Source organism: Hevea brasiliensis, chromosome 16, assembly GCF_030052815.1.
Source record: "Hevea brasiliensis isolate MT/VB/25A 57/8 chromosome 16, ASM3005281v1, whole genome shotgun sequence".
NCBI lineage: Eukaryota > Viridiplantae > Streptophyta > Magnoliopsida > Malpighiales > Euphorbiaceae > Hevea > Hevea brasiliensis.
Window position 1 is genome coordinate 47,727,734 of NC_079508.1, and position 14,908 is coordinate 47,742,641.

General features: G+C 28.0%; 2 protein-coding genes across 2 annotated transcripts; both read left to right on the forward strand.

Moving 5' to 3' along the window:
• The first annotated feature begins 8,603 nt into the window (after positions 1–8,603).
• On the forward strand, positions 8,604–9,883 carry LOC110641935 (peroxidase 12-like). The gene is made up of 3 exons (XM_021793834.2): positions 8,604–8,867; positions 8,967–9,149; positions 9,260–9,883. Exons 1-3 carry the CDS (start codon positions 8,610–8,612, stop codon positions 9,881–9,883), a joined length of 1,065 nt encoding a protein of 354 aa, XP_021649526.2. The 5' UTR covers positions 8,604–8,609.
• A 3,699-nt stretch (positions 9,884–13,582) lies between these two features.
• LOC110641938 (peroxidase 12-like) lies at positions 13,583–14,851 on the forward strand. Its single transcript, XM_021793835.2, has 3 exons — positions 13,583–13,852; positions 13,953–14,135; positions 14,221–14,851. Exons 1-3 carry the CDS (start codon positions 13,583–13,585, stop codon positions 14,845–14,847), a joined length of 1,080 nt encoding a protein of 359 aa, XP_021649527.2. The 3' UTR covers positions 14,848–14,851.
• The last annotated feature ends 57 nt before the right edge of the window (positions 14,852–14,908 follow it).

A 14,908-nucleotide genomic window follows, 5' to 3' on the forward strand; every position in this document is an offset into this window, starting at 1 on the left:
CAATCGTCCTGGGCTTGTTCTCGGGCCTTCCACTGACAGTTGTGAGGCTTGTTCACTCTCACAATAAATCTAGCTGTTTGATAAAATCTTTAGGGCCTGTTTGGATTAACTGTTGAATACAACTGATAGCTGTTAGCTGATAGCTGTTACTGTTAGCTGATAACTGATAGCTGATGATAGCTGTTTTATATTAAGTGTTTGGTAAAATTATATTTAGCTGTTGCTGTTAATATGTGAAATGACTAATAAGGGTATATATCATATAATTTATTTTATTATTTAAATAAATATAAAATTATAAATTTATTATATTATATTATTTATTTTATTATTAAATAAATATATAATTATTAATCTTTTATATTATATCATTTATTTTATTATTGAAATAAGAAAATAATTATTTTTTAAGATAATTAAATAATTTTAAAAATATAGATAAAATAATAAAATAATTATTATTGTTAATAGAAAAATTTATAATTAATTTTAAGTTTTTGGATATAAATAAATATTTTATATTTTATGTTATTAATAAAAAATATTTTAACAAAGTTGAAATACATTAATTAAAATGTTAAAATTACAAATAAAAAAATAAAAATATTAATAATATTAATTTTTAAGTTAAATAAAAAAGGATAATATGGTCAAAATAAAAAATAAAATCAGATCAGCTATCAGCTGATGAGAAACAGCTCTAAAAATAGAGCTGATACAAACTGCAGCTGATGGGTATCATATCAGTTGCCCATCAGCTATTAGCTCTATTATTTAAAGCTTGTCAAACACCACAATTTACCTGTTTGGGTGTCTATCAGCTATCAACTGCACCTAACAGGTAAACCAAACACCCCATTAGAAAGATAGCTGATAGCTTGTCTATCAACTCTTTAATTAGAACTGTTAATCAACCGCAATATTTTTTTTAATATTATATATACTCTCTTTTATTTTCTCCCGTGAAACAACATTACAATAATCATTCACCGAGTACCATGTTATTTTAAGAAGGAATTATAAAAAAAATACCACGTTGTTTCACTATTTTTTATGTTAAGATCTATAATTTACTTTGTGATAAAATAATAGCTTAAAGTTTATACCGTTAGTAAATGATAACTTTTTATCCTCTCTCCGTTAAAAGATACTGACGTAACATGGAAGAGAGTTGAATAAAAAAAATGAGAATAATGAAAAAGTACTATATTGTTTCACTAGTTTTCACAGTGAAAGAGATAGTTGAATGTATTTTATGTATCTATCTATTTTTTTAATGAACTAATAAAATAAAATAATTTTATTTGTAAAATAATTGACAAATCATAAGTTAACTTGGAAAATTTTAATTTTTCATTATAGTAATTTTTATAAAATTAAATTAAAATTTTATAAATTTTATTAAAAAAATTAAAATTTTAAAATTTTTTATAAAAAAAAATTACTCATAAAATTAAATGATTGGTGTGATATTTATCTATTATTAACAATGCGCATGCAATTTCCAGGTTGAGTTGGACATTTTTATGGCTTTGATTGGGGAGCTGACTTCAAAATCTAACACTGTTAGAGATGATTTCAGTGCCACTTAAGTAAATTTCCTTAGTTAAGTATGACTATTATATACTTGTATTTATATTTTTGAACTATTATAATTTTTTTTTTATAATCAATAAACATGATTTGTCTTGTTCATTCATGAATAATTAATAAAAATATAAATAAATATTTATACATATAAATAAAAAATATAGATTTAAATTTATATATCTTTATTTCATCTTATAATTAATGGTTTTTTTGTTGTTATTTATGAATTAGAAAAATCATATTTATTAAAAAAGAAAAAGAGAACATTTTACTTAACGATTGCTATAAAATTAACAGATTTTGTTAATGGCTTTAGGCTATGTTTGGATTTAAGCTAAATGCATCGTTTGATTAGAAAAAAAAATATAAAAAAAATTTATGAATTTTACAAATTAGTTTTCTAGAGCAATTTAATTTTCTAATTTACATAAAACTTCCTCTTTTATAAATTTTTTCCTACATATATAATTTCCAAATTATATTAGATTAATGAGTCTACTAATATATGATACCAGCTTAATAATCATTTTGAATTATGGAGTTACACAACCAAACATATGCTCGAAAAATTGAAACATCAATTCATATATATACTTTATTTCCAATCAAACAATGGAATCCACAAATTCAATTGATTTCACAATAAATATATTTAAAATTTATAGATTTTAACAAAATTCATTTATAAATATTAGTAAAAATTATTAATTTTTTAAAATATAAATTATTAATAAAAATTTTTTTATATAAATTATTAATTAAAATATATAAAATTAAAATGAGTTCGAATATTTACTAGGTAATAATAATTGGACGTAGAACAAGTTTAGATAATTAAAAATAAATTTTAATCAAAATTTTAATCAATTTGGATATTAATTATAACACCCTTTACTCGTTTACAATATAATCAAGCAAATTACACTAAAATACAGCATTCAAATTATAAAATATGCTTGGAATATGTGTTACTTTGCTCAAGTTCAAGTACAAATAAAATTTTTAGTCTATAATTTATGAAAACATAAATAATATTTAATATATATTTGAGTTTATATAAAAATTAATTTAATAATTATAACATTAAATATTTATATAGAAATATTTATAAAAAGATATAAATTTATATATAAATATTTAATTTAATAATTAATAAATTATTCTCGTAGGAAGTCCAGCTTATAATAATTGTGCGCTTTGCACTTTTGCGTTGTTTTAGAGGATAGCATTAGTAATTCACGTGTTTGATCCACTGTAATCAATAAAAAAAATAAAATAAAATTTATAAATTCGTTAATTATTCAACTAATTCAATTCAATCCATGATGAATTGTATAAATTTTTTTTTTATTAAATCAGTCTCATCCATCAATCCAGTACAGATTTGGCAACCACGGAGTAAATTGCTAGCCACATTCCCCTGTTTAAAAACATAATAGCTTTGTTTAAAATAAATTATTTAATTAAATTTTTTTCATAATCATACTTAATTTTTATTATTTTAAAAATGAACATTTTTAAATTAAAACTAATAAAATTATTTTATTTTAATTGTGAGAATTTATTAATTTAAATTTTTATAAAATTTTAGATATCCAAACAAGAAAAAAGAGAAAGAAAAATAAGGGGTAATTTTTATAATTTGTTCCTAAATTTTGTGTCATGTTTCAGTTATATTTTTTAACTTTAATTTGTTATTAAAAAATTTTAAAACTTTAATTTCATTTCAAAAAAAATCTTTTTAACTTGTAATAGGAGATTTTTAGACTGAGAAATCCCTCTAAGTTATAGTATGAAGTTTACAAATATAGTTTTAACACTTTTTAGTAAAAATGTCACGACCAAATCTCACGAGCCGGATCGGTATTAGGAACTGTATTAGCATAAAGCCCCTGAAACCTGTAGTAAGACTTACTGTTCCCAAATCTATTACCAGGGTCAAAATTTGAGGCCCAACATGCAAATAAAATAAAATAAAATAAAATATTATATCTTTAATCAGGCCAACCCAACCCAATAACTATAAGAAATTAAAACTAGGGGGCCTATCTCAACCCTGATGCCATTATTTACAAACTATTTAACTATTATAAAATTTTTCATTTATTAATATCCAAAACTTAAATTAACATAGTACCTGACAAATGTAATGCAATTGTCAATACATACATGCAGAGTTCTAGATTACAATTTCAGAAAATAATAATTTAAATAAATAACTGCTAATAAACGTGTAAAAAAGGAAACAGGTTATTCTGAAAAAGAATTCATTCTATAGCTTGAAAAAATAGGGTGAACAGAAGTGAACGTTCAACTCATAGAGTAAGATATTAATTTTAAATATAATTTCTATAACTATCTAAAGTTAATACATCCCTAAGGATGAAATGCAGCATATATTATCACATTCAATCAAGTTCAATCAATATTTGTACAAAGAATAATTTGGAGCATTCACACATCTGTGTGTTACATCAATCATATATATATATATGGGAGTTGATCCCCTACACAGCTCTCTTAATTTCAACATCTGCCAGAGAGATCAACTCGAGCCGAACTTTCTCTTAAAAATCTAAATGTGGGGGTCAGCGAGATCAACTCAAAGCCATACTCATCTCGACTTCCACAAAAAAGATCGGGTCCCAAGCGAGACTAGCTCAAGCTGATTTGCCCCATCCTACTCATATCCATTACACCATGCCACACGCACGCCGGCACATGGACACAGCTCCAAATTACTCTAAGGTGACATCCATATCCATTTTTACAAATAAGAAAATACAGCATAAAACATGCCTAGTATTTAGCTACATACATATATTTATATGTAATGTATGAGCATACCTTGAACATATAATAATATTAAAATTATAAATAAAATGAATATCTGCTCACTAGTTAATCGACGACTACTACGGTGGCTGGATGAGAATGATGGCTGACCCTGATCACCTAAATAATTATATTATAAATTTATCAGTGCTTGTTCAAAAAAAAAAATTTTAAGAGGCAAAAGGCGCCTTAATTCATGTCGGAAATCCGATAGAGTTTCTCCTGTACCTAGGTAGTTCAAATAACACTTCTAAAATTACAAATCTCACGTCAAAATCTCATCAACATCACATAGCCCCTCCTAGGCCCTCCAATCCAAGCAAATCTCACAAAATCAAAAAATTATATTTTTGCCCCTAAAATTGATATTCTGCAAAAATCATTCAAACAAGTTCTAAAAATTCTAAAATTTTGTCCCGCTGTCTTTAATAAGGTTATAAGACTATTACAAAAAGAATTATAATTTTATAATCACCCATGAATATTTTATAAATTTTTATTCTAAATTCGATACTTAGGGTTCGAGTTTACCTATGCCGATTCCGATACTTTAAATGAGTCTGAGGCATCTAAAAATGCTAGAATCAACTATAATATTGGCCACGTTCTAGGATGGACTGCCGGATCTGACCGAAAATGCAATCCCGACATTGGTGAGCTATTATTTATCCGATCGCACTTAAATTAAACAAAAAAATTGTTAATAATTATCATGAAATTATTTTTAATTTTTGAGAATTGAAAATGCCAAAAAATCTCACCAAGCGATCAGGACCGTCCAATGATCGCCTTTTTCAAACGGTATCTGATCGGAGGGGGCCAGTCCCATTTCGAAGATTTCGTCGCCCTGAGTCCAACGGTTGGATCGATGGAAAAGTGGCCGGAAAGCTTAAAATCCATATGTGTTTTTTTGAACTTTCCCTTGCCGATTCTCCTTCCTCCGGCCACCAAACGGAGTGCCACTGATTCCATCTGAAAGTCTGTCATCCCAGGAGTCCATGGCACTTGGAATCACCATAAATGGCTGCTGGAAACAGTCGGAATGGTGTTGGGTAGTTGGATCCCTGTTATGCGATTTCTCTCCCTCTCCTCTCTTTTCTCTCTCTCTCTCTCTCTCTCTCTCTCTCTACCGCCTACTGCTGGGTGGTGTTGCTGCCTGGTGGTTGCCTTGACATGAGGGAAGACGACCGGTACCTCGCCGATGGTGATGGTGGTTCGCCGAAGTAAAAAAGGGAAGAGAAAAATGGGGGAACAAGAAGAGAAAAGAAAGAAAAAGCAGGGGGGGGGGGGTGGTCTGTTCACGTCCCAAATTGTGATTTTTCTTTTTTTTAATAATAATAATTATTATAATTATTATTATTATTATTACTAATTCCAATAAAACAATTAAGTAAATTTTTAATTAAATTTCCTTAAAATCTAACCAATTAATAATTTAAATACTACTACTAAATATTTAAATATTTCATTTAACTAAGTATAAATAATAAAAAAATCTAGGTATAAATAAAAGCATGATAATATTAATACTTTAATACTTAGTACAGTATTAAACTTTAAAACAAATCATTTAAATTTAAGATTGAAACTTTTAAAATAATTTTTACAAAATATGTTTAAGAATGACATTAGAAATATATATAAATTAACGTATTACCAAAATTATAATTTAGTTAGATAATATTAAAATGATATTTGAATAATGTATAAAAATATAAAATTTATATTTTTAAAATTCAAGTTATTACAAAAAAAAATAAATCTTTATACTTTTCCGTAAAATATAAATCATCCTCCTTTCTAGTAAGTAGATCATAATATTGATATTTTATGATAGGTCAAGATAGTGATTGAAATGGCTAATGCTTTTTAAATGTATAAGAAAATGTGGTAAAAAGAAATTTCAAAAATCCATTATAGTAGGTTAGAGAGATTTTTATATAATAAAATTAAAATTCAGAAATTTTTTTAGTAACAAATTAAAGTTAAAGAATAAAAATGAAATATAAAATAAAATTCATGTAAAAGCTATAAAAATTATCCAAAAAATACTTTCTATTCCTTTTTTTTTTTTTCCTTTGTTCAAATTAGAAAGATTTTTTTTTTTTTAAGTTAATGAAAGTGTGTTCACATATTGAAATTATAAATATGCTCTTATACATGATGACTTATTATTCCGTTATTTTTACTCTTAACATCTGCAAATCTTCCTAAAAATTGATGGTTGTATTTTAAAAGTGAATCCTATCCACTATTTTATGTAATTTTTCAATTATTATTTTTTATGAGTGTTTATTAAATTATAAAAGAATTTAAATTCACATTACATTTAAAAATTTATTTAAATTATAAAAAATTTTTTTTAAAAATTGCACATTAATTAATGGCTCAACAACTTAATTATGCTTAACCCTTCCAATTTAAGACTTGATCCATCTAGATCTTGACTTGTAATATAATATATTCCAGTTTTCAAGTCTCCCACATATAATAGAAAAAAACAGAGCACTAACATTTAATAAAAAAAAAAACACTTAATAAAATATTATTATATAAATATATTTAATATAAATTCAATAACAAGTTTAATAATAATTAAATCAAATATTTATATCAAGATTTATAAAATTAATTAAAATATATAAATTTAAATTCATCTCATGTCAACTTAAAATTTCTCTAGTCACAACCTTATTATATAGCTACTAACGAAGCTTCCTCCCAGTGCCTCAATGCGCCTGCCAAGGGTGGTCTATGGTAAACTATTTTTAAAATATTAAAAATTAATTATAAAATAAAAAAATTTATAAATAATAAAATAAAAAAAAGACTTAACATAATTAAATAATGCAATTTTCTAATTTGGTAAGTATATTCTTTTAAGGGAATTCTACTCACGTTGTGAATAAAAAACAATTATTTAATTCTTAATTATATTCTAATGGATAAATATTATAGGATTGGTAAGTCCATTATTTAAGATGCTCAAAGCTCACGTTTCATTTCTCATATAAATATTATAAATCCAATTTGGGGGGTGGACTCATTTTCTTTTTGGTAAAAAAATATTTTCTATTAATTTATTTTATTAATATTTAAATATTAAAAAATATAAAAATATATTTTTTATGAAATAAATGAAACATTAAACTAACATAAATCATTATTTAATGAGAATAGTAGGCCAAAATTCTATTTTTTTTTTAATTTTTTAAATCTTCTGGTAATGATGATGGCCAAACCTCAGGGAGGCAACTGGTTATGGTTTCAAATGGAACTCTAGTTAGTAGTTATGATTAAAAGGAAGTTCAATGACTTCATTTGAAATAAATTAATTTATAAAAAAAAATTAAATAAATTTTTAAAAAATTGTAATTGATTTTTTTTAAAATAAAAAAATTAAATTTTTTCATGAGAATTAATAAAAAATTTAATTAAATTAAATTCTTATAAAATTCTATATTCTAAATAAAGGAAATATAAAGAAAAATAAATGAAAATTCTTATATAAATTCGGGTGTATATATTTAATTAATTTAAAATTGACACATTATTTAAAATTATAATGAATTCATATGATAGGGTCTACTATAAATATATTATTCTAATTTCTGGGAGATTAAATAATAAATTTTCAAATAAAAAAAACATCATGAATATTGTAATGCAAAGGGGCATGTGAATGATACATGATTCATACTCTATGGTACAAAGAGTTGAAAGAAAAGACTAATCACAGCACAAGCAGCACTAATTTTTATTTTTTATTTGTTAAAGCTCATGATTCTCACAGCTCACATTTCTTTTCTCATATGAATATTATAAAGTTAATAATTATTATAAACCCACTTGGGAGGAGATGGATTAATAATTATTATTATATATATTTTTGGGTATTTAATTGCCAATTTAACTGTTAAAAAAAAAAAACAATATGTATAACGATAGGAGCACCATTAATTGGGCTTGCCATTCCTGTTTTCTTGTGAATAAATATGCTGTCCATTAGCGAACGTTTTACGATTTAGGCATTAAACATCTAGATTCTAGCTAGATCTTGATTTGAAATATTATATAATATGATATAATATTCTTCTAAGTTTTTCACATTGCAAACAATTAATCCATTGCATGGCTATAAATAAGCTACCTCAGGTTCTGCCAATACATGCAAAAGACCAACCATGGCTACTGCTAAATCTTTCAGTACTCCTATCCTTTTCATCTCTTTTCTCTTGCTGGCTTCTTGCCTTAGCAGTGCTAGTGAGACAAAAATCAAAGCTAATGTTACTATAGCAAACGGTCTGGCGTATGGATTCTACAGATATATATGTCCTCAGGTTGAAGTTCTTGTGAGAAGTTATCTGAGGCAAGTTTTCAGCAGGGACGTGGGGCAAGCAGCTGGCTTGCTTCGTCTCCATGCCCATGACTGCTTTGTTCAGGTGATCGACACTCTCTTAATTCTCTGTGATCTCTGGCTGTACATTGCTGTTTCTGAAATGGGATATATAAGCTCACATTAATTTAATTAAATTAAACAGGGATGCGATGGATCAGTATTGCTTGATAGATCAATCGAGAGGACTGAACTACCCAACTTGAGCTTGAGACCACAATCATTTCAGATCATTGAAGCTCTCCGCCAGATTATCCACTCACGGTGCGGCCGTGTCGTCTCTTGTTCTGATATTCTCACACTCGCTGCTCGTGATTCTGTCTTCTTTGTAACTCACTATTCCTTTTTTTCCTTATATAGTTGGTCACTGTTACACTCAAACTCGAGAATTCACGATCCAGAGACTAACACCAATCTTCACTGATACAATTATTACAGACAGGTGGGCCTGACTATGCAGTCCCTTTAGGAAGGCGAGACGGAGTAACGTTCCCAAGACCAAATCAAACATTTGAAGACCTGGTGGCTCCTTTTGCTAAAACAACTGAAATACTTACCAAGTTTGCTAGGAAAAACTTGAATGCTGTTGACTCTGTAGCCCTCTCAGGTGCCCACACTATTGGCATCGGCCATTGCGATTCTTTCAAAGAACGAATTTTTCCTAATAGAGATCCTACCATGGAAATTTCTTTCTTCAATAGACTCAGGCAAGTTTGTCCTGCACCAGAAACGGACGCTGCAACTTGGTTGGATATTCGATCCCCTAACAGATTCGACAACTTGTACTTCGTTGATCTCATGAACCGCCAGGGCGTGTTTACCTCAGACCAAGATTTGTTTGAAGATCCTAGAACGAGGGGCATTGTTGTTAGTTTTGCATCTAGACAGCGTTTGTTCTTCAAGAACTTCGCTGTTGCCATGACCAAAATGGGGATAGTGGATGTGTTGACAGACGCACAAGGGGAAATTCGTGCCAGGTGCAACGTGAGGAATTCTGATAACATTAACGATTTGGAGTCTGTAGTGGAAAAGGATATGGGTTCATCCTCTGCAATGATATAAAACAACTCCATTTAACTGCTAGCTAGCTAGGGATGCTGAAATCGTTTCAACTTTTTGTTTTGCAACTTACTCTTTTGGTTCTTGCTTGATTTCTCAATTGTAACAATAGCTTTGCTTCTTGTTAATTAATAAAGTGGTTGGATCTACTAATCAAGTGGTGATCACGCTTTGCCCAAACAGCAACAAACTCAATTTTTAATTTGCAAAGTGGTTGCAACGTAACAAAAACTAAATTTGTATATTCAATTTAACAATGGATTTTAAAAACGAGTTGCTAATTTCAATATTAAAAATTCGTACAAAGTCTAAAAACGAATGGAAACAAAAAACAATCCCTTTTTATTTTCAGTGCCAAAAAATTTGCTTCACAATTTATAAGCAGAAACCATTCCTTTTTTCGTTTTGGTGTCAAAAAATTTACTTTAAAATTTAAAAAGATAAAATATAAATGGATTCAATTTGTTTCTAATGATTTTAGAATCTATTTTTAAAGTGTGAAGCTTGTAAAAGCTCTAAAATTTTGAAACAAATTTAAAAATTCATTTTTAAGCAATAGAGCTTAAGAAAAAAAGGAAAAATTATTATTTAATTTCTGTATTTTAATAAAATTAATTTTTTAAAAAGCAAAATAGATGCAAAACTACTCTAAAATATTTACGTAAAATGAGTATATCATTGATCTTGGTTATGTAAATTAGGAATGTGCACGGATCCTAGGCGTCTTGAACTGAACCGGATCAAACAGAACTTGTTTTATGGTTTTGGTTTGGTTCTTGATAAAGAACGAAAATCAAACCAAAACTAAATTGAACCAAAGAATTGATTTTACACATATGTTTGTTTTATATATTTTTTAGATATATTATATAGTTTTAATAAGATTATATATAGGTAAAAGGCCTATTTTGGTACTTAAAGTTATGCTAAATAGTTATATAAATTTTTAAAGTGTTTTAAGATCCGAACAAGCCCTTCAAATTTTTGAAAATGTCAAATAAGTCCTTCAAGTTTTAAGCACTTTTACTATTTTGAGAACAAATAAGTCTTTTATCTTTTAAAATTAGATAAAAAAAAAGAAGATTGAACTTGCCTCTAATATAAATCCAGCCAAAGTCCCACTTGAAAATTTTTTAGTGTATAGAGTTTTCATCAGTAATTTACATATTTGATTTGCAACATCCTAGTATATATCTGTTGTATCCTAGAGTAGATTAACAAGTTGTTTGTTGTCGAATGATTTAAGAAGCAAAATGAATTTATTATTTTCGTCAAAGTTTATGTAGAAAACCTTTTTCAATCGTTTCATACAAAACAACTTATCAATATGCTCTAAGATGCAGCATATACTTATTAGGATGTTATAAATTAGAAATGCAATATTACTGGTAAGGATTCTGTGCACTAGAAGATTTTTGTATACGGCCTTAGATAAATTTATGTTAAAGGCAAATGATAGTTTAGTTTTTTTTTTTTTTATCTACTTTAAAAGTTGAAGTGTTTATTTGTTCTAAAGGACTTATTTGATACATTTTTTAAAATTTTAAAAATTTATTTGATCTTTTTTAAAAGTTAAAGGGTTTAATTGAATCTCGAAACAGTTTAAAAATTTATGTGACTACTTAGCATAACTTCAAAGGCCTAAATAAGTCTTTTGTCTTATATATATATATATATATATATATATATATATATATATATATATATATATATATATATATATATATTACCTAATTTGTCTTTAATTATAAGTAATATTAACTTTTATTATTTTTAATCACAAATATATTAAATCACTTTATAGTCGTTAATTATATAATTAAATCATCAGCTTTTAGTCATATAGTATATTCCTTCTACTTAAAAATTATATAATTGAAATATATGCATAAAATAGTAAAATATGCTTATTAAGATATATATTATGAAGTTATTTAATTTATGAATATGTTATTTCACAGGATTAAATTATGTGAGTAAAGCTTTATTTTATATTATGCTTGTTGATTTACTATTATTTTATAATTTGATTGGAAATATTATATAATTTATTATGGATATTTGGCATTGTCTTATATTTTTATGTGATAATTAATGGTATAATTTTAGTATTTCTATTGAATAAGTCATTATATTTATATTACTTTATTGATATTTTTATTTTAATATTAGCATTGTTATTTAATATTGTTACTCCTATTTTTATTGATATTTTGATGTTAGAAATATATAATTATTTTTATTATTTTAAAAGAAACAGAATAATGCTATAATTTTAAGTCTTAATCACGAATCGAACCAAATCATAATAAAAATTATAACTAAAATTAGAATCGAACTCGAACCAAAGGCACCTAGAACAAAATCAAAATTTAATTCTGATTTTAGTTAAAAAAAAAAAAAAGAAAAATTTGATTCTTATTCTTAAAAAAAAAAAAAAAAAAGAACCACATATCCTTAGTGTAAATCTTGTTTGATTAATCGATATGGGTTATGGTTGCTACTAACTTAATCAATATATAGCTTCAGTGGCTTTAAGTAGTTGAATATCCAGTTTCTTGCTGTCTTAATTTCGATCAATTATACTGGTTTGGGACATACATAGGATATGGGCATATAGCCTCAAACATAAACCAACATAAACAACAACAGCAAACCTAAACAGAGGTCTTCCAGCAATAGAACCCTCCTCGTTTTCCTCAAGACTTGCATCAAACAAATAACAACCAAACAATATGTACACTACATCCAACAGTGGTGAGCGTAAAGACCCACCATTACTGGCAGGGAAAAGAGACTCTAAAGGGCAGGAGAGAGCCACTGAGGACCTTAAGCAACCTCCTAGAGAGTTGAAAAGAAAACCTAGACAATAGCTTTTTCCTCTTTTCTACACTCCCACTAAAGATGAGATAAATTTAATAAACTCAAAATCTATTAATAAGAATAGATCTTGAGAATACATTTTTAGAATTTTTTTAAAAGGATATATATCTAAGAATTATTAAAAAAACACAGAAAAACTAAAATACAAAAATAAGATAAAGAAAGAAAGAAAAAAGACACAGAGGAGGGAAGGAGGGAGGGAAGGGCTATCACCAACAAGAAGCAATCCCTCCCTCAGATTTGACTGTGAGTAGAGAGAAATTTTATAAAGAGAAAAATTTTTAGAAAAAAAAATCACTTAATATAGTTAAATATTGCAATTTTATAATTTGGTACGTATATTTTTTAAGGGAATTTTACTCCAGGTGGTGAAAGCAGAAAATCAAAGCAGAAAATCATTCTTAATTATGGACTAATGGATAAATATAACGGGATTGGTGATTAGTGGGATCCGATCCAAATTGAGATTAGTTTACTTTTAATAAGATCCTCACATCTCTCATTTCTTTTCTCAAATAAATATTATAAAATTAATAATTATTATAAATCCACTTGGAGGAGATGGATTCGTAGATCTCCATAAATTTGATGAAAAAAAAAAATCGTAGGCTTAGATTATATAAATATATCCTTCGGTATTAATTGCCAATTTCTTCCTGTTTTCTTGTGAATAAATACGTTGTCCATTAGCAAACATTTTACAATTTAGGCATTATCCATCTAGATACTTTCTAGATCTTGACTTGAAATGTTATATAATCTCCCAAACAATTAATCCATTAATGGCTATAAATAAGCCACCCTAGGTTCTGCTAATGCATGCAAAAACCAGCCATGGCTACTGCTAAATCTTTCACTCCCCTCCTTTTCATTTCATTTCTCTTACTGGCTTCTTGCCTCACTAGTGCCAGTGGGGCAAAAATCAAAGCTAATGTTACTATAGCGAATGGTCTCGCTTATAGATTCTACAGATATATATGTCCTCAAGTTGAAGTTCTTGTGAGAAGTTATCTGCTGCAAGTTTTCAGCAGGGACGTGGGGCAAGCAGCTGGTTTGCTTCGTCTCCACGCTCACGACTGCTTTGTTCAGGTGACTCTCTCTCAGTCTTGATTCTCTGTGATTCTTGCTGTTTCTGAAATGGGATATTAATATTGGATGTTTTTGAATAAATTAAATTAAATTTAAACAGGGATGCGATGGATCGGTATTGCTAGATAAATCAATCGAGAGAACTGAACTTCCCAACTTGAGCTTGAGACCAGAGTCATTTCAGATCATGGAAACTCTCCGCCAGATTGTCCACTCGCAGTGTGGCCCAGTCGTCTCTTGTTCTGATATTCTCACACTCGCTGCTCGTGATTCCGTCTTCTATGTAACTCACGACTCCTTTTCTTCTTTCTTTTATTGCTCACCGCTATATATATTTTTACTATTGCTCACTAATATTCTTATTACAGACAGGTGGGCCTGATTATGCAGTCCCTTTGGGAAGGCGAGATGGAGTAACGTTCCCAAGACCAAATCAAACATTTGAAGACCTGGTGGCTCCTTTTGCTAGAACAACTGAAATAATTACCAAGTTTGCTCGAAAAGGCATGAATGCAATTGACGCTGTAGCCCTCTCAGGTGCCCACACCATTGGCATCGCCCATTGCAGCTCTTTCAGTGAACGTCTTTTTCCTAATAGAGATCCTACTATGGAAATTTCATTCTTCAACATTCTTAGGCAAGTTTGTCCTGCTCCAACCTTCAACGCTGCAACTTCGTTGGATATTCGATCCCCTTTCAGATTTGACAATTTGTACTTCGTTGATCTCATGAACCGCCAGGGCGTGTTTACCTCAGACCAAGATTTGTTTGAAGATCTTAGGACAAGGGGTGTTGTTATTAGTTTTGCTGCTAACCAACTATTGTTCTTCCAGAGCTTCGCTGTTGCCATGACCAAAATGGGGAGTGTGGAGGTGTTGACAGGCGCACAAGGGGAAATTCGCTCCAGGTGCAACATGAGGAATTCTGATAACATTAACGATTTGGTGTCCGTAGTGGAAAAGGATCTTATGGGTTCATCCTTTGCAATGAGATAAAACAAGTGCTTTTTAATTGCTAGCTAGGGATGCTGAAATCGTTTCAACTTGTTTTGCAACT

Bases quoted from the DNA above. Each gene is read 5' to 3' on its own strand.
- LOC110641935 (XM_021793834.2), top strand. From the start codon at position 8,610: ATGGCTACTGCTAAATCTTTCAGTACTCCTATCCTTTTCATCTCTTTT. The intron at 8,868-8,966 runs GTGATCGACACT...TAAATTAAACAG, and splicing joins CCCATGACTGCTTTGTTCAG to GGATGCGATGGATCAGTATT. The intron at 9,150-9,259 runs GTAACTCACTAT...CAATTATTACAG, and splicing joins CTCGTGATTCTGTCTTCTTT to ACAGGTGGGCCTGACTATGC.
- LOC110641938 (XM_021793835.2), top strand. From the start codon at position 13,583: ATGCAAAAACCAGCCATGGCTACTGCTAAATCTTTCACTCCCCTCCTT. The intron at 13,853-13,952 runs GTGACTCTCTCT...AAATTTAAACAG, and splicing joins CTCACGACTGCTTTGTTCAG to GGATGCGATGGATCGGTATT. The intron at 14,136-14,220 runs GTAACTCACGAC...TTCTTATTACAG, and splicing joins CTCGTGATTCCGTCTTCTAT to ACAGGTGGGCCTGATTATGC.